General features: G+C 40.8%; 1 protein-coding gene across 1 annotated transcript; it reads right to left on the minus strand.

The window, feature by feature from the left end:
* Window positions 1–14,693: 14,693 nt before the first annotated feature.
* Window positions 14,694–18,545, minus strand: LOC122620726 (glucose dehydrogenase [FAD, quinone]). The gene is made up of 4 exons (XM_043798324.1): window positions 18,439–18,545; window positions 15,601–16,806; window positions 15,251–15,537; window positions 14,694–15,196 (listed from the first exon to the last, which is right to left on the minus strand). Exons 2-4 carry the CDS (start codon window positions 16,793–16,795, stop codon window positions 14,828–14,830), a joined length of 1,851 nt encoding a protein of 616 aa, XP_043654259.1. The 5' UTR covers window positions 16,796–16,806; window positions 18,439–18,545; the 3' UTR covers window positions 14,694–14,827.
* Window positions 18,546–20,658: the final 2,113 nt, after the last annotated feature.

The raw sequence follows: 20,658 nt of genomic DNA on the forward strand, positions 1-20,658 counted from the left end.
AAAACCGGTGCGCTTCATATCTCTGAGATACAAAACGAACAGGCAGATATGCTAAAGTCAAGTGCCTCGAATACCAGATACCCGTTGCGCAGCTAATCAATGATGAATAAGCGGACACATGAGCACATTGAGTAGACCAGTGATCCGGATCAGAAATATTTTGTAGAAAACGTTATTTCCTAGTCACCAGTACATATTTATGGAAACAACCGAAGTAAAGGGTATTCAAAGCGATATAAGTATCTTCACCAGCTGCCTATCTTCCAAAAAGGGGCAAATATTGACCGGCCTTAGATTAGCATACTTCTATCCAAGTTTCGGCTTCCCCATTACGGTCCACTTAATAGTCACATGTGATCTTATTAGCCGTCTCTTGAGTGTTTCCATTAGGCAAACATTGTGCCAGTAGTTGGACAGAAAACAATGGACTAGGCATTCAATGGCAAAAACCATCGATTAAGCCAGAACAACGCGTACTTAGTTTTTATAGTATTGGACGCCCAAGAGAAAAGTCGCAAAGGGGAGAAAATACCTTGAGGGTAGACAGGAAAATAGAAAAACCTATAACCAAAGCAAACAGTGTCAACCAAAAGTTCAGATGGGAAACCTGTGGCTGCACTGAAAAATTAAAAGAAATGATAAAAGGAAGCGAACCTATTATGCATTACACGCCTTGAAAATTGGTTGCGTTGATCCGTTTAAGTTAGGTCGTTCAGTAAGTTCTTTAAGTTTAAAGTTCTTAAGTTAAAAGTTTCTTAAATAATGAACTGCTATGGCACTACTTGGTCTAGGAATGGAATTTCCAAATTCTTTACTGCATTGACAAACGATTCGTGACTCTGTAGTTGCCTTTGAAGTGTTGCCATATTTCTTGGCCACTGCATGCTGGCCATGTCAATTGCGTCATTAATAATGGCAATGTGCCAGATGGACTTCTGGCATCTGGCCCACTTGATGGCCAGCAGCTGTAATTCCGAGGCCTTGTCTCCGGTCATATATTTCAATACGTGACGGACAAGAAGACAGGATTCCTATTGCGGAGTGTCTAAGCTCTTGAGTAATGGCCCGTACAATTGACTAACGAAAGATTTGCAGACAATGAACTCAACATGGAATTGTATTCGGAGTAAGAAATTTCGATTTTTTCCAGCTGAGTGCAGGTATTTAATACATTAATGTACCAGATTTAAAGATATATTTTAAGATTCTAAGACTGTACCTTAAAGAACCACATGTAAAATACGACAGTACTTTAAAATTCCAAGCAGCTGAGGGAATCCCCAACTATCGAGACTCCTGTTGGGCTATAAAATAGTTGTGGCCTACTTCTTGACGTTCCCATTAACGTGAATCTATTTAAATATTTAAAATACCATTTACCATGGGGAGCAAACGAGCCGAGGCGTCTGAATAATTCATCATGCGACAATAACAATGGCAAGGATGTGCCCGGGGTATCCTGTCGGCTAAAGTGCTTTGCATATTCCTCCAGCGAGCATATCGAAGGAAAGGTCCTAAGCCACACCAGGAGTACAGGAATATAGCGAGATGTGTTGGGATCACTATAAGGCGCCATCACATATGTAAATTAAAGTGCAGCTGGGCGGATTCGGGAAGCCAGTGAATGCTAATTTTCGGTTCGCCCGCCAGCTTAAGGCGCCGCAATGTATGTATGCACACATTTTCATACATTTTCATACATTTTTATCAAACGGATAAATCGCGTTTGTTGCGCATACGCCGCGTGGTCCCAAAGAAGCGTAAGCCGCCGACTGCGGCTTCTCGTACTAGGTGAGTGTTCGAGGCAAAAGCCATAAATTTCCCTAGCCTAGCACAACGAAATTCTAATTTACTTCCTCCGCAAAAAGAAATCGTGGGCAGAAGTGAAATGAAGCAAGGAAAGCCTTTGCAGGAAAATAACTAGAAAAAACATTCGCATTCTGTTGTTGCTTTAAAAAAAATTGGAATTTGGCTTATAAGCTGGAATAAATAACATTGAATAGGTGAAAAATATACCTGGCAGGCTTATGAAAAGTTCAGGAAATTTTAAAAATGAAAACATGTAAAGTAGGTTCTGAAAAATATGTGCCTTTCCTTTGTAAATAAGTTCCAATCGTGACCCCAATACGCAACGTAATTTAAGAAGCGTTCGAAACCGTCACAACCTGTTGTATCCATTTGACTTAGCATCTGTCAATCCCAATATAAAATCGGCACAAATGAATCAATTGAAACGCGTTGTGAGAAGAAAACCACTAGAAATCCCATCTATACAATTCAATTTGTTATGTGGCAGTCCCAAAAGGCTTTCATATTCAATCTGACGCCGATCAATGATGTCAATTTCTCACCTGAGTGGCGCAAACAATGTGGAAACATGGAAATCCAATTGCTGCCAAGACACAAACTCGCACATTCAGCATGAAAATCCTTTTTAAGGACGAGGCGTTCGAAATGCGGAATCCGTCAGCCTCACCTGCCATTTGCCCTCAGCATGGTTTTTCTTTGCCTTTCGTTTCAATTTCGAAATCTATTTTGTTTCGTGGTAGGGGTGGTCGGGGGGCAATGGTGGGGGAAAAGCTGGAAAATTGTTTTGCACTTTGAAGCGCTTGCCATCAATCCTCAAATGGCTGGCTGTTAAAATGATAAACACGTTTTTGGTCTGGTTCGTAATACCTTGGCAAGGCGATGCCTGTTGTGTTGTGGCAAGTCCAATGAAACTTGGCGAATGCGGCAAGGGTTTTGCGGTTAAATGGGTTGCGATGATTCTATTTTCAAATTAAATTAAGCCATATAATTGAAAACCCCAACTCAGCCCAAAGCTTTGTGAGTGCATAAAAGAATTTAGTTACCAATGCCACTTTGGCTCTTTGTATATACAGTAAAACCATGAGGACAGCTGAATCAAAAACAGTAGACTAATGCAATATTAGCTGACTTTTTCCGGCAAGTATAAGATATTTCAGAAATGGAGCTTCAGCATTTATATTGTATTTTGCAGCGCATGGCACTGCAGTCGAGTCAAAGATAAAGAGAACTCAAATCAGATGACATGGCAGAACACAAACAGGATGCGTTAACCAAGTGCCACAGCCTGGCCCAAAGAAACTGGCTAGGCGGACAGACTGGCAGACTGGCAGACTGGCAGACTGACGCAGTGACACAGTGGCACAGTGACAGACTGACGCAATGACAGCCGCACAGAACAACAAACATTCTCTGCATTCCTTCAAGCCATCTTGACACTGAGAAATGTGGCATTGTGGGCGCTCAGTGCTTTCTACCCAGGCTGCGTGACTGCTCGCCTTGCTTTTTCAGGCAGCAACATCATCATTACGGCACAGAAAAAAGCCACAGCTGTTCCGTGGCACAAGGATCCGTGGCACAAGGATCCGCGGGCCAGGAGCCAGGAGTAAGGAGCCAGGAGCTAGGAGCCACAAGCCATCGTGGCAGGAACTGGAGCTTCTTGTGCCGGAGCGATTGAGCTGAAATGTGGCAAATCAGCGCTGCTCCCTGCCACACCTTCTTCTGCTGGTTCCCGTGGTTAATGATGATGAGGGCGACAGGTAGTGGCGCTGATGGTTATGTTTGTCGGGTTGTCACCAGCTAGTTGGCATTTTCCCAGCTATCAAATAAATGGGGTTTCGGGTGACAGAAGTTCGCGAGTCATTCATGAAATTTCGTCCCTTCAAACAACCCGATTTAAAAGCATGTTTGTACTTCTATATACCCTAAATGTCCTTTAATTTTGGATATGGGGTTGATTGCTCCAATCATGCAAGCAATCAGTCGGAAAAGTCGCAGCCATATTTTTTTGCATTGTTTAACCAGCTGTGATGACCGAACAAAAATAAATTAAGTTCGTAATGCTGTCGAATCATATATATATATATTAGTGGACATTTCCGACATTTCATGCCGTGGTTTGCGGCAACATTTTTTGCTGCCGCTAGTTGCATCAAATATGCATGGGAAATAACGATACGGTGTTAAACTGAAAGCATGCAAATTTAATTGCAAATAGAAACCAGAGCAAATCCAGTCCCGAATCGGAAAGCAAAAACATGCAGATGATGGCAATCAAAATGCACATCATGTTGTCATCTGAAAAACATTTCAGCAAATTCGCCTGTTATGACAGCTAAGTGTGCGAGTAATTACTTTCATAAATACACATTTTTTGCTGGGTCGTTTCGTTAATTGAAATCAAAAAGTAATTTATAAATTCTTTGGCTACATTAAATACTCATTCTATATTAATCAACTTAATTTTAATCTGTCATTTATTACAATTAAGACACATTAAAATAAAAACGTAGATAACAAATTATGCCCAATTTATTTGCCTTTTTAATTAAATTCCTTTGAATAATTGACTTACTACGAATAAATAGTAATAAAATCAAAAACAAATGAAGTGGTCACACCCACGTGCCAGGAACTCGTAAAATGGAAAAACATTTGTGTGGGTGAGTTTCTTCACGTAGTGATTCCTTAGAAAGCCGCATAAATACTAAGAGTCTCATCGGGTCCATGGATTGTATGGTCTGTTGCTTCGTTAGCAGCGCTGCCGACTGAATCGAATCCTGAGTTTGCGCAGAAGATGGCAAAAATAAACCATAACACCTTTAACCCGATTATGGTGCCTTCAACTTTCAGTAACTATGTTTAAAAGTAAAAATATAGGAAAAATATTAAATATATATTGAAGATATGCAACTTGAATTGCAAAAATTCAAGAATCACATATTAATCAACATCCAGTTATTTTCAATTCAGCCTGGTACCAAAAATTAGTGTTATGGAATATGTTATTCCCAGCCCGTGACAGGCATGTGTCGCCACATCCGTATCCAAGGACATGTGTGACTTCAGACTTGGACTGACATATGTCTGTGGCATTACGACCACGGACAGTACGAGGACAAAGCGGGCTCTGAACATGTCAAGTGGATGGTGACAGGAGCACAACCAACTTTGGTTGTCATCATCATTAACAACAGGCGACAACCGACAACCCAACAACTCGACAACCCAACAACTCGACAAAGGTGGGGCTTTCGGCTGGGAGCCACACAGATTTCAGGAGATAGTGTTCTGGAATGTCTATCGCCCCGATCCATAACAGCTGCCTTTGCTGCGGCTGCTCCCTGAATGGCAAATGCTCCAATGCTCCAAGGACCCGGCTCCCCCGACGATAATGTCCTTGTTTCTTGGCCCGGCACTTGCTCACATTGCTCAGTGTCAAGACAGCTCGAAGGAATGCACATTGTACATGATGGGGCCTGTTTGCTGCGCTCTGTGACTGTCGACCGAGTCCTTAAATTTATGCCAGCTTGTACGGAAATTTTAACAATTTAGCTTTCAGCCTTCACAACTGTTATTGCTGTTAATTGTCCAAAACATCATATGATGTAACAACATTTGAACAACTGGCAAGTGAGTTATGCTTGCCAAGATAAAGCAAACAAGTGTGGAAACTTGGTAAACTTATGTGTGTCAGGCCACAAGTACTATCTTCATCTAAGGTATCAATCAGTACCTGGCTTTTATCTTTACTTTATATATCAAGTATGTAATGCTAAGATTCTACAAACATTCGTAGATAATTTTATAGCCACTCCACTTCTCATGCTTTTCGAGTTATTTTACGAGAAATGCGTGTTTTCACCTCTCTGCTTTTGTGCAGGTGAGAGAAATCGTCATCATTGATCAGTGTCAGATTGAATATGAGAACCTTTTGGTCCTGACACATAACAAATTGGGTTTTACTTTAACCTACAGGCAGACCCAGGTTGCAGGTGATTGAACATCCTTGCTGGCAGCATTTTAATGTTTTTAAAGTCCTTTATCATCGGCAATTAAGTGGCTGACGATGTAAGCCAAGTTAACAGGCGATTAGGAAAAATCCAAATAGGATGGCCTCCAGTCCATTACAAATCAAAATCACAAAATCACAATGCCCGAAAATGACGGCTGGAGTGGGACTGGAAAGTCCTTGCTGTCTGGCGGAGCTCTTTGTCATCAGCCTCGTGGGACTTAACGAGCACGTCCTTGCTCTTTGAGGTCAGGGACCCTAATCTCCTTTCTGCTCAGCGGCAATCTCAAGTTTGTTCTTCCTCCGCGGAGGTTAACAACGTGAAAATTAATTTAGCTTATTTTCATGTGGTTCCAGCTTGTCGTTTGGCCACGGACCGAGTTTTTATTGTTGTCCCGGGACAATGAGTACATAAAATTGAATGAATAATTAATGAAGTTCTGATATATTAATCTGTTCGTGCACGATAATAATATAATAAATCACCGACTTCAGACTTTGGCTTTTACCAAAAATTTAAATATCTTTAAATTCCAGTATTCTAGCCATTTTTTTTTCGCCAGACAGACGGCAAGGAATTTAAGGAATATCCCATTTGTCGAACTGAATTATTCAGTTGAGCAACTCCACCCAAACGGAGAAACCCAACTGGCCTTTGCCGAAAGGTAAACGATATTTTAAATATTAAAATGGTTTAATGCTAGTTCCAATCAAAAGACCCATCCTTGGCATTCGCTGTTGCCAGCTGGATTTAAGCCAAGAGCGACAGAACATATTTCCATTTCCATTCAACCGTTTCTGCCACAATTACAGGCACATTGTGCGATGTCTTTTGGCCAGATGTTACCACAATCACGAGGCACAATAAAAGTCCCGGCCAGACTCTACTCGGAATAATGAGGCATTACAATGGATTCACTTTTTTGAGGGGCTTCGCCTTATTGGCTGCTAACAGGATATTTGCTGAAGGACCCTGTTTGGCGCTTCATTTGTATTCCAGACAGTGAGAAGTTTGAAAATTTCGCAGAAAATCGAGCTCAAGTTATGTTCGTTCGCATCTAATTTAAATCAATTCATGTCCTTTTCTGTGGCATCAATTCTATGTATATTCAATGCAAAGCTTCTAATAATGGTCACAGATTTCTGTGACCCGCAGATTCGGTCTAAAGACTGAGAACCTACGAAGGATAAGTTATACCATTGAATGAGAAATTAATTTATGCGCATTCTTTAAATAGACCAAATGTTCAAGGCAACAGATATAAGAAAAATATAAACAGATATGCCCTTGACTCGGACGTCGTGAACCCTTGTCAAGAAAGCGAAAGACGACGGAGGCGACTCAGCTGATGCCATCAATTGTTTAGTGCTTAATCATTGTGCCTCTTGTCGAGAGGGAAAATGCGTATAATGCGCAGATTATCAAAGTCTAGTAACTAATAAATCAATTCAAGTCGGTCGAAAAGAGCGCCAGTGACAGTCAATGTAAATACTTGCACTTAAAAAAACGTACTACTAATAAAAGATATCAAGGGGATACAAATTTCTTAAATGTTATTAACAATAATCAACTTATACTCGTGCCTAATCTGAAATTATAGACCTGCAACAGGCAAAGGCGAACTTATCCGCAGGGACAGAACAGCTATTCAATTATGTTTCTGATTTTGACAAATATTTATGCGACCTCCTGCCGGAATATTTTTCGCCCATATTAAACCTCCAATCCCGCATAGCTCCCAGATCGCCCAGCCAGAAATTCCAGCACCCGCAGTGCGCCAGTTTTCCTCGAAGGCCCAAAGGCACTCGGTTGTTGACAGCGGCGTCTGTTTGAACATCCAAGTGGAGTGGGTCAGACAACGGACTCCAAAGGATGTTACTTTGCTTTGGCTCTGAGTTGGCCGAAATGGACGTGGAGAATGCAGCGTCATCGCATTTGGCTCGAACTTAAATTCAAAACGTAAATCATAAAACATCTTCCATTTTTCTAAATTTATGTAAATTGAAAAATATGCACCTCTGCAAATTTAGGCTTATTTGTTTTTATTTTTGTCGCTTTTAAAATAAAGCCTCTTTTTGGACAAATTAAACATAATACGAGTATGCAAAGAACCTCGTAACCACTCTCATCGCTCCAATTTTCAATTGCTGCAGGCCAAAACAAATTGAAACATAAACAGAGTCCAACGGAGTACTTTTTTCCATTTTCTAGAAAGGCCCGCTTTATTTCGTGTCACAAATATTTATAAGCATATACTCAAGACTTAAAAGAGAAACTCTGCTAAAGAAAAATTATTTTCTATAGTATGTTTTCCACTTCCACACTCGAAGTCGCGCATGCTGAAAATATTTTCCGCTCAACAAAATGGAAAATGCTGCCTCTTGGTGAAAATGTGGTTACACCTTAGGGTTGGTCACATCTTTTGGTAGCCAATTTGCATTCGAAAACAGCCTTTTCGCGAATTGTTTCAACTTTATTTTGCATATTTAATTAGAGCCTTCAGGTATTTGATTTCCATTTATTCGCGCAGAAACTTAACAAATTTCAACACGGGGAATCACTTTCAGCCTTCTGTTGAGACAGTGTCAAGCACTCGGAACTAATTCCGGAAAATCCTCTTTCATCTCGGGGGATTTATATTTGCAACTCATTTGTATGCGAGTTGAATAAAGATTCATAATTTAACAGCACTTTGCTTTTACTTTCCATTATTGGGTGGCTCTGGGCAATCGTACTCTGTAGTGATCGATTTAATCCTGAACCCAGGACGCACTTGAAATGGGCACAGTTCTTACAGCTTCTACACTTTCCAAGCGCAAATCGCAGCATTATCTATCTTAAAGTTTTGCCAAAAAATATGCCATAACACATCATCATCGTAAGATGGTGTAAGGACCTCTTTACCGTTTCGCATAAAATTTGCCAAATGTCGGGGCATTAAAATGTAATTAGGATGCCAGCAGCACAATCACGAAGTGTTAGTAAGTGCCACAAAATATTTATGGCTGATGCATGTTCAAAGCAGACTCAGGGGTTCAGTTCAGTAAACTGGAGTGAAATATCCTTTCTCCTCAACCATTATTAACGACCACATAAGCCGCTTCACTTAGCAGCAGGCATTTAATGTCGCATTTACCTGTCGGGAACAACTGCGTCTGACTGACTAATTGGCCAAATGAAATGCTAAGTCAGTTAAGTACCCTTAATTAAAACATTTAATTATGAGTTGTCCGCAATTATTTGCAGTAAATATCATAATGTTGCCGATGCTAAAGATAGCAGTATTTATATCACTTAAACAACTTTTCTTACGCCGTATTCTTTTTTCATCAAATGCTGCGAAAGTGAAACCGATGTACAAACAAATTAGACTTCGCACCTGGTTTATTTTCGCCAGCACTGTCCAATTTCATTTTCAATCATGCCGCTTATCTGCTGGTCGGTTTTCCTGATTTTCCATTTCCTCAAATGCTCGCCGCTAATTTCCTGAATGCGCTTTTCGCCCGTCTAATTTTGCGTGGAAAAGTCAATAGCCAAAGTCCGCTATAAAAGGGCCTAAAACAGACACTAAACCTGGGTCAATACCCATCGATACTACAACAGGTAATGGCAGCACAATGGAAGGATAGGAAAATCAGAGTTCACATTTTCAATAGGCGTTTATTCGACCATTTGCACAGAACTTTTGTAATTTAATATCATATAAACTTTAAAGGTAGCAAATCTGATTATTTTTCAAATAAAATAGGTTTATTCTTTTAATTAAAGAGTTGACCAAGTAGAGTGTTAGGCAAATACATCTCAATGTCTTTCCTTTAGCTTTCAGACCTGTGTCAGCAACCGCACTTTGCTGATGAAAGGCTTAAAAGGTATGGATGTTGGTCCTGTTTTGGGCAAAACCCCCCAAAAAAAAGAGGGTGCATTTGCATCGGGAAATTAATGAAAAGGAGCCGAGCGACGAGTCAACAAAGGACCTACAAGGGTTAACGCCACCTGGGCCCAAATGAAAACAGGACGGATTTGGGCACGTGTTCGTGAGTTGTGGCTACCGTAAACATGCAGCCGAGAGCCGAAATCCCTAATTTAAAATACGGCAAGTAAATATTAGCTTTGGACCTTCATGTCAGCAATCCGGAGTCGAAAAAATGGAGGCAGAGTTTCGGATTCGAAGGCTTTAAGCTTTTTACTGAGCCAAATTCTTAATCACGTTTAATTCAAAAGTAGGGTTATTAAATTTGAATTAATTATTCAAATGCTGGTATTCAAATGCTGGTAAAATTGTTTATTAATTGGATACTGAACCTATATAACTTTGTAGATTTAAATTGCAGTAATCCTCTTTAAAATTGAAGTGATTATGAGAGTTTAAGCAATATATTAACATTTATAATATTTCATATGATTTCCTCTAACAAAGGATTCAAAAGCAACAGGCCCCTAATTCGGACAAATCTCAATAAGAGAAGGCTATAACCATGAATTAGCCATAAATTAATTCGAGCAGCAACACTGCAAGTTCCATGTCCAAATGCCAACAGTCGAAATGGCAAATATGGACACTCGGGACGAATTAAAACAGGAAATTACCATTTATATTGCATTATGTCCACACCAGAGGCAAAGCGTTCGAGCGGATAGCAAAATTTGTTGATTGCCCCAGAGTCCGACGATGGTATTGACCAATTTTCCACACGTCCGCCTATTAATTTAGTCAAATGCTAGCCAATTAGACAAACGAGTGAGATTGGATATGCTGTTAATCACCCAAAATCTCGTCAAGCAAATCATATGGGTTTTATCATGTGCTCACTGAACTCTGGCATTTATTAGCCACCGCAGGCAGTCATAAATAATTCAAAAGTAATCCCAGACACGCATTTTTTATGGAGTTAATAAATATAACCATTAAAAGCACCAAAAATATGCGTACGTGTCTGCGGAAAATCCCTTTCTCTGGGTGGCGAAATACTCAAAGGACTCTCTGCATTTGCCGAGTTTAAAACTCAACAATAAAACGAAAACAATATCCGCAGAGGCTATCAGAATGTTTTGCTTTTGATTTATGGGCTTGGAGTCGGATGGCGCAATTTGCTGACTCTGCTTAAATGTGATATCCTAAAGGATAAAGATAAAAGCCACATGAACTTCGCAAAATCTTAAAAGGTTTTTGTGCAAAAATTAGATTAAAAGTGGTGACAACCCTTTTAGCTTCTTCCCAAATTTGCACACAGTTTTAATTTGTTAATTGCTGTTTTTTAGGATTACAGGAGCTTGAAGTCAAAGATATTTTTGTTTTTGAAGCAAAATCAATTTCATAGTAGAGTGCCAAGCTTATGCCAATCACTCAATCAGCCAGTTTGCCTAAGCCAAACAATACGCCTTTTTTGTTGGCCTCTTCTCAATCAAAGTTTTTGTGGATCAAAATGTTCTTTGATGTGGCCGTCAGTGGCAAAAACTTTCGCCCAACGCATCTCCAAAATGTTTGTCTTTCCTTTCGACCTTCTGACAGGTGACTGTCAGTTCGACAGGCTGAAAGGGTAAGATTGTTTTCAAAAAGTGGAATTTAATTTGTGGTAGGATGTTCAAGTCTAAAATGTAGGCCAGTCCTAATCAGTGAAGAACCATAGGTTAGTATTTCAATCATGTATGGTTCTGTTCGCAACGTGGGGACAAATGTCGTTTAACTTTATTCGAAATCGATACAAGCAGCAGTTTCCTCATCTAATATTTTATTTATTTCAAACCTTTCACACAGTCTCGATACTCAAGGAGGCCTCCTTCAACTTTGACTTTCTCTGCCACAGCTCTCTTCGCCATTTTATGACTTCGTTTTTTATTGCCAGCCATTACTTGAATATTCCGGTAGCCTGGCTAGTGCCAGCTCCGATTTCACTTCGATTCCCTGGCGAAGAAATCGATGAAGGAGCCAGCGAGTTGCCTGTTGTTTCAGCCAGACAAGGACATTTCTGAACTCGGAGCCTTGGGCTCTGGACTCAGGGTTCAATGCTCGCCATTAACCGCTGCCAGTCTCAGGCGGCATGGCATTAATGTTTTTCAATTATTTTTATTGGCTTATCATAAATTATAACGCCCTCCTGGCCTAGGAGGCCATATTTTGCGAGCACTTACCGCCTTCACGTGTACTTTGCCAAGTCACTTTGACTTGAAATGCCTCGCAAACTCGCCAAAATTCAGCAGACATATGTTTGGCCAATTTCCCCGAAATCAGGAGAAAACTTTCTGCGAAAGTGTGCAAAGTTTCAGTTGTGTGTGGCCCATTTATTATAATGTAACGCAGAACTGACTGTGATTTGGTTATGCAGAAACATTTTGAAATAATTCACCCATTTAGCTACTGTGACAAATTGAAAAGTCTTTCGTTATCCATTACACTTTAATGCAATTAGTCGCAACATACCGCAACTTGGGTGAAAAAGTTTCGCTTCTTGTGCGCATTTAATTATCGCGCCAGAATCCTTTTGCATTCTTTTCAAGGACTTCTCCTGTTGCAAGTGCAATTTCCGTACTAAATATTTGCACACAAAAGCAGGAAACTTTCTTACAACTTTTCTGCTCCCTTTGCAGGTTTTTTCACTGGCGCAAGTTTTTCCCTTCCTGTAAGCGAAACATTTTTAAAGTAACTAGTAAGCCGGAACGCCTTACTCCCTTTCATTAAACCTTTGACTGGTCAGTTCCTGAGACCTCACTGGCCGCTTTTAATTCTTATTTTTCCTAGCAAGTTTACAACTTTTCAGGTTTTGTTGCATTCTTCGAGGGCTTCGAGCACTTTTGCAAATAAGCCGTGCAAACAATGCAAAAAAGAACAAGCTACTGCTAGGAAAAGTTTAACAACTATAAGAGAAATAGTTTAGCTGCTGAGTTGTTTTATAAAAATGTTCTTTATTCGGTCTATGAGGCTTTCAATAAGTTTATAATAAACGTATACTAATAATTGTTTAAGTAGAATACAATAGCCCTTTTAATAAAAGACAAAAAGTAATCCTCGATGGTCAACGATGCATGTGAGGAAAAAAATGATTCACTGCATATAGAAATTTTCAATGTAAAATAGCTGGCCCTGATTGCACAGTTCATGGAGCATGGCATTATATGAGCCATTCACTCGGCGTCGCCTTCTCACGTCATGAGATTCCTAATTAGATCAGCTATGGAAGATAGGGCGGAAACTCAGTGAGCTGCTTTGCATGCAATGAAAAGATACAGACGTTTACCCCTCTGCCGTTTAAGTGCAACATTTCCAGTCTTATCTTAAAGTTACTCCACTTGAGTGGCATCCGTTTTACCCGCTTTTTACAGCAGCTGCTAACAAAAATACAGGTATGAAACTTGGGCTTAAAGAACGTTTAAGAATGACTTGAAAAGCTACCAGTGAAATGTAGGTATACCAGCACAGTAATGCCCTTAGATTGACTTTATTTTTGTTTTTTCCAATTTCCAATTACCAATTCACCTGCGATTTGTCGCTAGGGTTCCATTTCATTATTTTCGGTATTTTCGAAATCAATTAGCTCGAAAATTGCAGGCACCGAGCGCGTAATTGGATTGTTTTGTGGCTGTCAGCGTGTATTGCGAATTCGAGCTCCAAAATGTCGCATTGTTGACCTATGACCACAGGCACGGGCAACGCCGTAATTTGAATAGGTGGGCGAATGGCATCAACAGACATCCCGTTCCGCACCCGCAGAAATATTCCACCACAAATACGCCAAATCTTGCCCACTCCGGCACTCCACCATTCAGTCTGTTCAGGCTGGCTTAAATATTTAAGCAATGCCAATCAGTCGAAAGAAGGTAAAGGTAAATATTTCTTATTCAAAGTATGCATCTATCAAATAATTCCATTCCACGGCTATTCCTCAGCTATTTGCGCAGAGCAACATTTAAGAAGTGGAAAAGCTACAATCAAAGCTGTCTTGGCAATTGTAAATCTCCAATAATAGAATACCACGAGCCTTTAATGGCTCCCGCCTACGATTTAAATATTTAATTAAGCTTATTGCCCATACGCCACGTGGCCATGGCCACAAATACAAACGTACATACGTACATACGTACATACGTACGAGTATGTGACCAGACAAAGTGGGTTAGCTTTATGGCCGGGTTAAGGAACCTCTAAAACGCAACGGTTGCTGGGCGGGAGCTTTGTCTATGCTTCTATTTTTACCAAGAGGGAGGTCAGCAATTACCCGGCCAGCGGTCATTAAAAACAATCCTCAGCGGAGCACGCAAAGCCATTGGTATTAGCCACTGGCTGTTCCTCGGTTCCCATGTGAACTAAAATATGCCTCTGCGTGACATTGCTTATTTCGGTGGCAGAAGAAGCTACGTTTTGGGTTAGCCTAAGCTAGCGGATATTCAAGTATTCGATATTATGATTAAAGGCGTTATTTTGCTGCAAACACTACCTTACGAAGTCCGTTATAAAACGCAAAGCTAAAACGTTAAGCACGACTTCGCTTACGTTTTCAGCAGAGGCGCCACTGTTCTCTACATGTAAATACGACTGGAGTAATGTAAAATGGGAAATGGTTATAACCATAACTAGTCAATATATACATACAAATTATTATAAAAAAAAGAACATTAATTTATAGTTTTATTTCTTTATTATTTTATGTATTTCTTTTTTTAAATTTTATCCCCACCAAAAAGCTGTAAATGCCAAGGTACAGAAGGTGGTTGATATAAAACGTATTCGGTTAAGGCTTTCAACAGCTTTTTAGCTTGGCGCGAAATTTAAATAACCGAAATACATAACAGTCACAAATAGTCAACAAAATTAAATTTATTTTAAAGAGGAAACTTATCTTGTAAACATTCTAGCTTATAAAATAGTAAATTTAAGTGCATACAAAAAATATTGTTTAAAAATAACCCATTGAGACAGTAGGGAACACTTAGCTACATTATAAACTATCACATGAGAACATAACCTAATGGCTTGTGCGACAACTAAACAATAAATAACAAACTTAATGGTCAACTTATGAGCTCAAGGGAGTGATCGGCATGCGCCAAGCATCCTTTATCATATCCGCCGCCTTTTCTGCGACCATGATCACAATGGCATTGGTGTGACCAGCTGGGACATTGGGTAACACAGAAGCATCCACAACCCGTAGTCCACGGATACCGTGGATCCGCAGTTGGGCATCCACCACTGAGGTATTATCCGTTGCAGGACCCATTTTGCAGGTGCCCGATTGATGCTGCAAACTGGAACCATATCTTCTTAGGCAGCATTTCCAGTACTCCTCGCTGGCGAACTTCAGGTGCTCACAGCCCGGAAATGGACGGTCATGGAAACGAGTGCCCATCTTTACCATCGGCTTCGATCTAGAAAGCTTGAGAATCTGAAAGTGATACAAAAGTTAATTATGTTTCGAATTAAAGATGATTAATCCTACCATTTCGATTCCCTCGATCAAGGCCCTCACATCGTCGGGATGCTGCATGAAATTGGGCTCCATTCGGGGCCAGTGGAAGGGATTGCGACTACGCAGCGATATTCTGCCCCGACTTTTGGGCCGCAGGAGCACTGGAACCAGGCCAAAGGTCTCCTTGTTCTGCAGATCTCCGAACATGTAGTCGTAAAACTCGTCGGTGATGCCCAGCAAATTTCGCATGGTGCCGAAGCGATCTCCACTTAAGGATCCGGCTCCTAGGACCAGTTCCATATCAGGATAGTCCTTCGCTTTTGGGGTAAATATGTGGAAATTAGTTTAATTCATAAATTTTAATCATGATTACTACTTACCAAATTTGGAGCTGGGAGTGCGCACAAAAGCAAATGCCTCAGCTCCACCTGGAATGGTGTAGGGTCCCTGTCCAGCGAAGATGTACCTGAATATGTCCGAGGGATTCAGCAGTCGCGCATCGTTTACCGTCGAGTCATTGACCACAAACACAAGACCATTGAGTGTTATGTGATCCTGCAAGTTGTAGCCCACTGGCAGATCCTGCATTACCGTTATATTATGCTCCCCAAGGTGCTCCGCTGGTCCGATTCCGGATAACATGAGAAGCTGCGGACTGGCAATGGTGCCAGCGGAGAGAATCACCTCTTTTCTGGCCCGCACGACGAAACGCTGGCGCTGCTTCACGAACTCCACTCCAGTGGCAGTTTTGGTGATCGGATCGATAATCAGGCGCGTGACCCAACTTTTCATGGAGATATGAAGGTTCTTTCGATGCACAACTGGCTGTATGAAGGCCTTGCTCGTACTGCACCGCCTGCCATTCCGGATGGTGGCCTGCGACCTGGCGAATCCCATGAGGTGCTCTCCATTTGGATCCGTAATGTCGTAGCCCATTTCCCTGCCTGATTTCAGAAAGGCCTTCAAGAGTTGCGACCTATAGTCCGTATACTGCACATCCAACTGGCCATTGCGTCCATGATAGGGAGATTTATACAGCTCCGGGATTCCAATGCGCTCCGATTTTCGAAAGTAGGGCAGCAGTTCGTCGTAGGACCAACCCGAGTTGTTGGCCGCCGCCCACTCATCATAGTCCCTCCGATGACCTCGTGTATATAACATAAAGTTGATCAGACTGGTGCCACCCACGCCACGCCCCTTGGGCCAATTGCAAACGCCGCCCTTCAATCCTTGACAGGCGTGCTCCGTGGGCTCCGCCTTGTAGCCCCAATTATACCGAGTCATTTGGGTGAGAGCCGCTGTCAGCGGAACGTCGCTGATGAAGGTCTCCTGATCCCCGGCCTCCAGGAGCAGTACGCTCGCCGAGGATATCTCGCTCAGCCGATTGGCCAACACACATCCTGCACTTCCTGCGCCCACGATGATGAAGTCATATTCCGGCAGGAATCGTGTGGTGTCCGGGATCCTATTGTTCAGCAGCGAAGTCTCGAAATCACGAGCCCAGTCAACCAGAAGTTGGGACCTGGTGACTTGAAAAGACCACAGGCAAAAAAGCAGCACCCCACAGACTCTCATCTTGGCTTAAACTGCAAGGTAAAATATTGCGTTAAAAATTAAAAATAAAAAACAATTGTTTACGATTGCATGTGGGTAATCTATATTGTTCTTCAGTGAAACGAATTTTAGTGACAGCCTTGTTAAAAATAATCGTTATTTCTTGCCTGTTGTTAAAATGTCAAAAGCGCAGTTTTTTAAAAACTTTTTGCATTGCTGAGAAATAAATTATTTAACTACACTGTTTATGACTTTTTTAATAAAAACCAAAACTTCCTACTCGAAACATTTCCATTAGCGTTCGGAAAAAAGAAAATCAGAACATTCTGAGAAAATTAGCATTTCCGTGCGAGTGGCGGCGACCTTGAGAACGATTTCACTTTTTTCCTTTTGCATGTTCTGAGCCCTCTTCATGCCCAAATGCACTTCGATTTATCCTGAACGTGTTTTGAGCTCAAGTTCAACAGGTTTTGGGGTTACAAGACAACGAAATCAAAAGTGCCAATAAAAATAATGACTTTGCAAAAGGAGCGAAATTAAGTTAATGCTAGCCAACCGGTTCGTGGTCAAAACAAAACTAAAATGAAGAAGAAACCAAATCAAAGCAAACATTGCAAATAAAATCAAAATAAATCGATCGCGAAGACACAGCAAATATTTAAGCGTTGACCCATAAACCGCACACGGATGTTCGTAAAAAACAATGTTGCTCAAAAAATCCTCAAAAAAGGTTGAAATTAAATTACTTTAAGTTGTGGGCGCCAAATGTTTTTTTATGCAAATTATCTCAATTTGGGAATTTTCGAAGCGCCAACAAAAATTGCACAAATGTTAATAAATCATTTCAATTAACCTCAATAAAGCCGGCAAGTAGTTGAATGAGACGACGATACAGTAGCCAAGTTGATCGCTTAAAATAAACCAAAATAATGAGATTCCGCGGCTACGTCTTTGTTCAGTTAAGTTCTATATCTTGGCCATGACCTTGTGGTCGGATTCACTCGATCGGCTACGACGATTACAGAACTACTTAAAGCCGGTTTCACTTTAGACACGCCTTCCGAAGGGCGTTATGTTCATTAAGGTTCTGGCTATCAACACCATGCCAATCAATGTGGGTCATTAAGCCGAACTTAATTGGCTGAGACGAACAGGCTAAAGATCTTGATAACTATAACATCAAATTTGTTAAATCTGATTTGAAAAATAATTATGTTTATGAGCAATTAAGTTGGCCATTAGGAGGGATTAGCAAATTGCGGTTGGGTTGCTCAAATAATATCTCAAAATTAAATCAAGCCAATTAAAGTGATATTGTAATACAAGAAACTTTGAAGCTTATCTTCAGAAATATAAATTACTATGCAATATATGGGTGTACTTATATTTGAGAAACAAAAACTAAAACCAAAGGTGCACAATATTTTGCACTTAAGTCTGCAACACAGATGCATTTCATTAGCCAAAAACCGCAAAACTACATTTTTTGTCAGACAAGTTCTCACTAAAAACCAATTGCTAAATGCCTATGGAGTTTACGTCAGTAGACCAGATTTAAACACACGTTACAGCACAGGTTGTCACATATTCTCTTATGAAATTCTAAACACGTTTGCCAATCATGCAAAATCCATGCAAATTGAATGGCGATAGAATGCACTTACGAATTGCTCTGTATAAAAATGGGCCACTAAAATTCACAGATACCCCGATCGATTCACCGATTCACGAATTCACAAATGACGAATGCGCATGCGCGCCCGCTGATGTCCGGCGCTTAAATGAAACGTTGCTGCCCGGCCTGCAACGTTGAAGCCTAAGCGAGATCAAAAAAAAAAAAACTAAAAAAAAAATAATCGTTTCAAAAACTCAGTTAACAACACAGGTAGCTGCCGGGCTAGTCGGTCAACGCGCTACGTTCGAGCGATCACGAAAGAAAGATACAAGATACATTTGAGCGCCGGTCCACGATGGACCATTTATTTTCAAGTTCATCGGGTGAACTTGCCAATTTTTTGTCCATTTTACGAGCTATTTTTGGGGAATTTGCTGCATGTTGATTAGCAGCACGCTGATCGAAAGATCGTAAGCCTAATCATGCTGGACAAGTCGATGATCAGCGATTTGTCGCCGACTTATTAGCGCGTTGGTGCGAAAGATCAAGTAGGTGAATTAAAGTGCTTCCGCTGTTTACGGCTTTCGATCTTTGAATATATATATGTATGTATTTTAACGACAATAATGGTACGAGTCATTGGACTGCCATTGGTGAAGTTCAATGTCAAGATTTGAATCGGAGAGACGCTTTTCCGGCTGCGCCAGCGACCTTACAAGATCGTCTTGGTTACATGGGTCTGCTCATGGGTCTGATCATTAAGATGGCATTCAGCGGATTACAAACGCTTGACCCAGACTCATTTGCATACGAACAACAGCCAAATCGTTTCTTTAATGGGCAACTGAACACATTTTTGGCGTTCAGCTCGCCCGATTTCGCAGTTACTTTCACAATACATTTTTTATCTAATTTTTGGCGATTTCTGTGAATCGTAAAATCAGTGACCTTGAGTACAATACATGTGTTTCTTTTTATAGCTACAATCCCAGCATATCGGCTTGAATGCATTTTGCATTGCTTTATTTGATATTTGATATTTGCCCAGCTTTTATGCATATTCATTTGGCATGACTCGACAAGTGTAAAATGGCATGGCTCATTCATTTCCATGGAGTTCAAACACGTACTCCACAAAGTGCTCAACTACTCAAATGGTGACCTGATAATTGATTATGGATCAGGAAACAATGCGTCTTGCTAATAAAGTTTTAACTGCTAAACAAAGGTATACATGGATAATCGCTTACCTGGAATTTCCAAAAAATAACTGCCTAGGGCAGAAAGTGAGACTGCAAGTTTCATATAAAATTTTTATTAAATTGGGAAAAACTATATGAGTGAACTACCCGTGCTTATGTGCTGCACCATTCTCACAAGAACCTTCTCATAATTAACACAGAATGTATGAAATGTTTGCTAACGAATTCACATTTTACATACTTGATTTGCAAATTAGCAAACTCAAATAGTTTCCAATGCCAACGTTTAGTGTAAAAATTGGCTCAAACAAACAAGTAACACAAGTGCAATATTCCCCGGCTTAACTGCTGCCAGTGCGTGAGTTATTTATGGGCCAACTACTTCAAGTGACTCACTTCTAATACTATACATTTTAATCGCTTGGACAAACACTCCCCAATCGCACTTGATCAACGACCTTGCCAAGGCAACCAGCACAGAAATCTGAGTTGATACAGAAACGCTGGCGATTTAACGCTCGGCAGCCAAAGACAACAAACGGTGGCTGCTCAGACGGATATCAAATAATACAAATTACCAAATACGAATCCGAATCCGAATCACGGCATCAAAGTAAACCAAATCAACAGTTTCTGCACCGCTTGCCGGGTGGGTAATAAAAACTCTTCAGTGTCAAGTGGGCCGGGTCGCCCATCACTTGGGCCCCATAAATCACGTGTCTCAAACAGATGAAGACGTGACCGGAGTGCGTAAAAAACCCAATAAAACAATATAATGCCTGTAAACTAACAATAATAATAGCTGCGATGATGGAGCACCCACAATGCCATAAACGCAGCACGATGATTGACCAACGTCACCGGGCGCTTTGGTAAAATTATGATTTCGCATCCGAGGGCTGTAACTGAGACGAGTGCTCCGAGTGTCAAGAGTGCGGTTAAAAATACAATTTAAGTGCTGAGTGGAGCCGGAGACCTGGTCGACGTGCAGACAAGGGTGTACCACCATCATCATCATCAAAATCTAAACCCAAAATGACACTCAAAAGGTCTTAGCCAGGCTAAAG

The sequence above is a fragment of the Drosophila teissieri genome, chromosome 3R, assembly GCF_016746235.2.
Source record: "Drosophila teissieri strain GT53w chromosome 3R, Prin_Dtei_1.1, whole genome shotgun sequence".
NCBI classification, from domain to species: domain Eukaryota; kingdom Metazoa; phylum Arthropoda; class Insecta; order Diptera; family Drosophilidae; genus Drosophila; species Drosophila teissieri.

Excerpts from the sequence above, each read along its gene's own strand:
- LOC122620726 (XM_043798324.1), bottom strand. The coding sequence starts at position 16,795 with ATGAGAGTCTGTGGGGTGCTGCTTTTTTGCCTGTGGTCTTTTCAAGTC. Across the intron at positions 15,538-15,600 it reads CACTCCCAGCTCCAAATTTG|CGAAGGACTATCCTGATATG; the intron begins GTAAGTAGTAAT and ends TTACCCCAAAAG. Across the intron at positions 15,197-15,250 it reads TGATCGAGGGAATCGAAATG|ATTCTCAAGCTTTCTAGATC; the intron begins GTAGGATTAATC and ends TATCACTTTCAG.